Source organism: Lolium rigidum, chromosome 3 (assembly GCF_022539505.1).
Source record: "Lolium rigidum isolate FL_2022 chromosome 3, APGP_CSIRO_Lrig_0.1, whole genome shotgun sequence".
NCBI classification, from domain to species: Eukaryota; Viridiplantae; Streptophyta; class Magnoliopsida; order Poales; family Poaceae; genus Lolium; species Lolium rigidum.
Window position 1 is genome coordinate 28350928 of NC_061510.1, and position 7266 is coordinate 28358193.

The window sequence follows — 7266 nt, forward strand, 5'->3', positions numbered from 1 at the left end:
ATACAATTGAGCGAGACACACAAGAGTAAAATAAAGATTAATAGAAACATTGCCACACTTTTCACCCGATGTACGTTCATGACTACGATTGTGGTCACAACAATAGATGGTTCAAAAGGAAAACCGTTGGACATAGAAATTCCGGGAAAAAATGCCATTGCAGAACTATATAGTACAAAGGTGTGAAAAGGTACTTATACCCTTATTGTTGCAAAATAATTTGAATTTTATTACCTCTGAAATAGTTTATGAGTAATTTGTTTTTTTAATATTATATGAGAAATTTTCTTTAGATTTATGTAAGCCATACCTATGTGTCAATTTTGCGAACATAAAGCGGAACTGACATAGATATTAACGGATATATTGCATGACCAATGACAATTGATCCAATAATATGCAACAACTAAAAAAAGCTCATTTGGGTAAAATTCATTTAAAAATAGGTTTGGTAGTTTTAATAATTATATAACATTACTTGTATAAAACTATGACATATAAAACATTATAAATAAATAATTAATTAAAAGAAATTATATTTTTGAGATGTTGCCCTCGCATTAAATAGAAAGCTAAGCGCTTACCATCACAACGATGTGCGCTTGCTTAGGCGCTAATTAAATGCTCAAACGCCCTAGATTTATGTTCCGCTGGAGAAAAAATGGAGTAGCGTCGACCGACAAAATGTTGTGTCCGGTGCTTAGGATTTAACTAGGCAACCGTCGATAGACTAGGATTAGATTCCTAGCGTCTCCTTTGTGTCCTCGTGTTGTGGGTGCTCAAATTACAATCCAAAAATATTTCTTTCTCTTTAAAATGCTCATTCCCGTCAGGGATGGGTCAAAAAATCAATCAAAACCAATTACCTGTGAAATATGTCTCTAGAGATCCCAAAAAGACCGAGGTTGGGTTTGGCATTGCGATGGAATCTTTGTTACACAGTCACTTTAAACTATTTCGGTGTTTGTTTGGCCATTTGTATACTTGCATGGCTATTTTAAACAGCAGATTATCAACTAAGCACAACATAGTACAATTCAACTACCGCAAACTGAGCATGGGCGAAAAGCCACAGGTACGGTCGCTCATCGTAAATGGATTATCCATCATTGTGTGAAACAACTGTGATCCCAGTTGTGTAGATTAGTACACTAGATGTTTCCAAAATACAAAGGCAAACTTATATATGATGCATGTCTCCATACGACTTTGGAATAATTTTCAGTTTTGGTAGTTTCTCACAATCTCATTTTAGTTTTTTCAATCTTTTATATAGTTCTGCTCAATATTTAAAGCCAGGACATTGTTCTTTTTGAAACCTGCTAGTAGAAAAGCCCAAAAAAAAGGGTAATATGTGTAGTTCAACAATAGCAGATGTAAATATACGTACCTAGAAAGTTACAAGGAATAATGACCTACATATATTATTTATGCAGAGTATTTGCCGTTAAATTAAGTTTCACACTCATCCTTCTCTGTCAAATTTCACGTGGCGGTTTCTTCTTTTAAAATCTAAGGTTAAACCTCCCGTTGAATACTCGTGCACATGTTCATCTTCAGTTCTATCATATCACTTGTGACCATAAAATAACGATTCACTTCGATATATATGAAATGCCAATATGTCATGATGCAAAATGCATATATATAGTACTTACAATTACTACTATATGCTTCCGTGAACCATTAAGCTAGCCTGATGGAACGGATCAATGGAGGGATCACCTTGCCTGTTCCGGCATCCACATATTGAGTACTTTACAGTATGACAGTTACTCTTCAGAGCTTGTTCTTTTGTGCGGAGTGCCCCCACGTACACAATCGTTCAACTATGTTTTTGTTCATATATGCCCATAAGATGGCCGAGACAAAAACATGACGAACCATTCGTGTCAGGAAACAGCTAAACATTCAGAAGAGACAAGAATCCGTAACAGTGTGCAACCAAAAACAGCAACAATCGGTATCTTTCAATGTCGGCCAAATCCAATACTCCACTCAATACATGCATCACACACAGAGACACACCCTACGAATCAACGATTACAATCCGGTACAACAGGTGAACTTACTGTAACACATAAAAATGTATCTTCAACAGATGAACACTCTACGTCTCTACATGATAACAACGACAGGTGAACTTACTCACGTCTCTTCATTAAGATGAACACTCTACATTAAATCATGCAATTAACTAGATGTCTCAATAAAAGTTCACGCAAATATATGCAAACCAAGCACTCAACTCACAGTCATCGACGATTATGAACAGATTGCTCTTCATGCTTGATGAATTGACGGGGTCGATCTCTAGCTAGCTAGAGACACGTTCCGCCATAGCCCGCACTCCTGTACACTGCCTGCTTGATCGCGTCGTTGCTTACCACTTGCCTCTTCCCTTCCTCCTGCCGTTAGGTCATGCGTGAACGATCGAATTAGATTCGCACAAAAGATAGATCAATTCGAACATGGCAAATTTAGCTCGAGAGGGAAGAACTGTTTCAGAAATTGAGCCCGCGATTAATCGGTTGCTTACCTGTGAGCAGGACGCTTGCATGCCGAAGTCACTGAAGCAGCTGACGACGCATTGCTCGATCTCCAGCCCCAGCACCTCCAGTGCGCTCACCGTCGAGAGCAGCACGCCAGGGCTTGTCGCGCAGAAGATGTCGATGCTCGTGCCGCCGTCGCCCCTCTTTTCGACGGCAAACTGCTAACGGTTGATTTACAGGAGTACTTAGTCTCGATCGACCGTGTAATAAATCTGTACCTCCAGCACGCGTGCCTATATTTGACGTATACCTTGGTGGAATTCCTCATCGGCACGTCGTCGTTGCTATCGCCGGAGAAATTCTTCCCTGCGTTCAGAAGGTTCAGCTCCTCGGGCGTGGCGCCGATTTCCTCCTCCAGTGTTTTGATTCGCTCCGTGAGCTCCTTCACGTAGTCTATGGTGTCCCCGAGAATCGAAGTCCTATCCATCTGCAGCTCGATTAATCCATCAGTCAGTCAGACGTCGTCAGAAATCAAGAAGCCAGGTTATTAGGTCAGGGACTCAGAGGACAACCAGGAATCAGGAATGTATCATTAGTTCACACGAACCTTGCTAATCTTGGGGACGATGGAGCGAAGCATGGAGAGGCGGTCGTTGAGCCGCTTCCGCCGCCGCCTCTCGGCCATGAGGTTCTTCGACGGACCTCCGCCGTGGAGATGCTTGCTTCTAGGGTGGGTGTCTGAGACGCCTCTGACCATGCCGGTCATCTCCCCATGACCTCCTCCTCCGAACATGAACACCGTCTGTGAGGACGACGAACCACCACCGCGATGCAGCTTATCGCCGCTGGTGCCGTCCTCCTCCATGGCGTCGTGGAGGGGATGAGCAAACGCCTGGCCAGGCGCGTCAACCTGCAACGAAACGCCTCCGACGCAACTCTTGTATGGGTTGCACACTTCGCTCAAGCAGTCGAAGTTGAACTCGTCCCGCGCGTGCGGGTGCGGAGGCGCGGCCGGCGGCACGGGAGCAAGCAGGCCCTGGAACGGCGCCGACACGTTGTGGTTCCTCCTCGCTTCGGCGGCGCCCTCGCTTCCGTAGAAGAGGAGGTCGCTTGCCATCATGCCGCCAGCCGGCGACGGGTACGCCTGCCATGGCGCCCTCGCGGTCGCCGGCGGCGGCGGGACCTCCTCTCCCCGGAGCGACATGAGCGCGTCCAAGAACGACTCGTCGTCAAGATGATCCATGGCCCCAAAGTACTGGGATCTAGTAGTAACACCTAGAAAGATGCCCGCTTGATTTCCTTTTGTTCTCCCAGCTTCAGCTTGCTGCAGTGCAGACCGGCAAACTCGCGCCCAACTTGCAGTGCAGGACGGGTCACGGAATCAACCTAGCTAGCTACCTGGGAAATAATTGCGGTGTGCCAAACCCAAACGACAATTATTCCTTGGCAACAACCTGTTTTGGTTTGGCCATGCATGCCCACTACTGGCTGTGGCTGGTCAGTGGCCACGCAGAAAATGGCAAAGCAGCCTCAGAAATGGAATGGAATCACTTCATATTTTTTAGAGTCCCGTTGGCGCCATGCACGCAATTATCGTACATGGATGTCGTTTCTCGCCCTGAAATCTGTAATCTCGCGGCCACGGGGCTGTTGTCGCCGGCGACGTTCGAGGTCTCGGCAGCCAATCGTCGAGCGAATGAAATTCGGCGTACGTTTTATATACAGCATGTAGGGGAGAGTTGGCACGGCCACCCCTACAGGGAGCGAGCCACGCACGTACTCCGGCGCCGGAAAGAACAGCAGGGCGAGATTCCTCTGCCGTTTGGCGCGAAGGCGCGTGGCTCAACGTGGCGGCACAACGTGAGCTACGAATCGTCGATGGGATCGAGTACATGCGGCAAACATTGAATTTAAGTTTGAGCAACACACAAAGCGCATATGACGATGTACCTAGTGGGTTTTGTGTTTCATAATTTACATATGTATTTAGAGCATCTTCACCGGTGATATCTAAAAAGTAGCCGGAAAGACACATGCTGACTACATACTGAGGTCGCCAGCCACACATACCGATGATAACGTTGGAACTTCAAGTGCATAGTGTTGTGTCAGCAGAGTATTTTCCTCACAAAAATGATCTCAGACTTATCGAACTCCCGAGGAATGGAGTAAGGAGTTATCTCTCCCTCTCTTCTTCTAGCAATTATGCAAAATAAAATAAAACCTTGTGTCTCCAATTCTACCATGTGGTTGTCAAGCACAAGGTTTCGTGTAAACAAAAGTAAATAAAGTAGCAACTAAAGTAAAGTAAACTAAACAAGTAAAGTAAACTAAGTAAAAGAGGTAAAGGTTTGTTTGTTTTGGGTTTTGTGTGCAAATAAGAAATATAAATATTTTTGTATTTTCGGATTAAAATAGTGCTACAAATAAAAAGTAAGATAAAAGTAATGGAAAAGTATTTATTGTGATTAAAATTGGATCAGGATTCATGTAGTGGACAGTAACGATTCATCAATGAGATATGGGGAAAATAACTTCAACACGTATACGATAAGCATTTATATGAGCACCACATCCTAACATAGGGACGATGTAACACACCTCTCATACTCCACATGACAAGAAAATTTTCAACCAATCTTGTATTAAGAATCAACAGAGTATAACCATAAGTACTTTAACATGATGTTTGAATATCAAATGTGCTATCTTAATCAAACAAGATCATCACTTTTGTCCTGTGAAGAACATAAAACATGCATTCACTTTATCCCTAGTGAGATATTAAAAGAAAAGGCAAAGCCATAATACATCATGAATTTATTGTCACTTTTCAATCATTAAAACCATGCTATGCCATATAACACACATATCACCCCACACACGTTCTTGCATACAAGTTGGATCGGAACCAATACTTTAGAACGGGGTACATAATATATGCATCTATCAATACATCTTACACAAAATATAGCAAAATCTCATAGCATCATATTATTGAATAAAAATCCACTACATAGATATTACAAATATGACCATAATCATGTTCGACAACTCATATCGTACTAAGAACTATGAAGAACATGAGAGAAATAGATCAACCTACTGCCACAAACCCGTAGTCCAGTGGTGGACTACCCCCCTTGATCATGTTGATGCCAAGGAAGACGTTGGAGAAGGTGGAGATTTCTCCGGCGGCGGCTCCGGCGGAGTTCCCCCTCCAATCTTCGTTGCTGCAACCTCTGTTTTTTTTGTGTTTCGGTGTTTCTACGGCGCTCTCCTCCAGAGAACCCTCGAGGGTCATATGTATAGTGGTTTTTAGGTCCAAATACGTTGGTTCGCGAAAGAATGAAGCAGGTTGAACAATAGACGGTCAAAAGAGCATGTGTGGCGCACCCTCCTTGCCTGGGCATGCCACCTGCCCCCTTTTGGGCCTCAGGCCCCTCCAGGTGTTCTTGCAGGGTCCATGTTGCTTCTCCCGATGAAAAATGACCCTCCAGAAATCATTGCTCAATTTGACTCTATATAAGTTTTTGAAAGTGAAAATACACAAAAGAAGGAATTCATGTTCTACAGAGTTCTAAACTAAATGAAGGGGATCAATGGTGAATCCCCATAAATCAAAGTAAAACATGGTATTATCATCATATATGTTGCAAATATGTGGGAATTCATTCTAATAAAGGACAAAGTTCATGTATTCATTTTGCATGTATCAGCCGGCTTTTTTTTTGGATCGCCGACACCGGTTGTGCCACAAATCAACTCACAATAGAAAGAAAATGAAATAGGAGGATAGCCAAAGCTCAAGGAGCCTTCCGGCGCCGATGCCTGGCTCCAGCTTGCTCGACATGTAGGCGCGGTGGTAGAGCGCATCGTTGAGGGACACCACGAGGCCTCCCATATCCACTGGTACGCCCGACGGCGACCAGAGCAACGCGGGCGGATGCAGCCGAAGCAAAACGTGTGGAGGCGGTTACCCACAAGGAGGCCAGAGAATCGCACGGAGGTGGATGTGCCCGGGGAGGCGCCCAAAGCATTGCACGGAGGCGGCTGCGCTTGGGGGAGGCGCCCGGAGTAGGGCGCGGAGCGGCAGAGTTGCTGTGCACGCGCGAAGAGGGTTGAGCACGGGGAAGAGCACGACTACAGGGTCGCGCTGGGCGGCCAGAATCACTGTGAGGAAGAGTAGAGGATCTGTGCTGGGCGGTTAGAGGCACCGCGAGGAACTGGAGGAGCGGTAGTTGGGCACATCATCGGGGGAAAGATAGGAAGGAGGGAGAGAGAGAGAGGATGAGGAGAGAGAGGGGTAGGTGGGAGATGTCAGTACTTTATTTGCTTTACATTAATTTAATCGTATTTATATTTCATATTAATAATACAAAACCTTGTGCTTGACAACCACATGGGGGATTTGGGAAAACAAGATAAAAACTATGCTTTGCAGGTTGCTAGAATAGAGAAGAAGAAACAACCCCTTACCAATTCCCCGAGAGTTCGATATAAACCCTCGAGTCATCCTTCTGGGGAAAAGAAGCTTGCTACAATACTCTGCACTTGGAATCCCAACGAGTTGGTACACATGGAGTTGTTGCCATCAGTGTAATCTTAAAAGCTTAAGTCCATGTAGAAACACAACAATCAACGAGCCGCAAAAGATTTTGTCGTTGGGATTCTTGTCAGAATTTCTCCGTATCCAAGATACGTGCTCAAAATTTCAACCAGTCGTAAAGATTGGAGGCAACTTATGGGAAACAATCATTTTCAGAAAGCTAAC

General features: G+C 44.5%; 1 protein-coding gene across 1 annotated transcript; it reads right to left on the reverse strand.

The window, feature by feature from the left end:
* Positions 1-2155: 2155 nt before the first annotated feature.
* On the reverse strand, positions 2156-3897 carry LOC124695332 (transcription factor BHLH3-like). Its single transcript, XM_047228187.1, has 4 exons — positions 3100-3897; positions 2803-2979; positions 2540-2710; positions 2156-2408 (listed from the first exon to the last, which is right to left on the reverse strand). Exons 1-4 carry the CDS (start codon positions 3733-3735, stop codon positions 2322-2324), a joined length of 1071 nt encoding a protein of 356 aa, XP_047084143.1. The 5' UTR covers positions 3736-3897; the 3' UTR covers positions 2156-2321.
* Positions 3898-7266: the final 3369 nt, after the last annotated feature.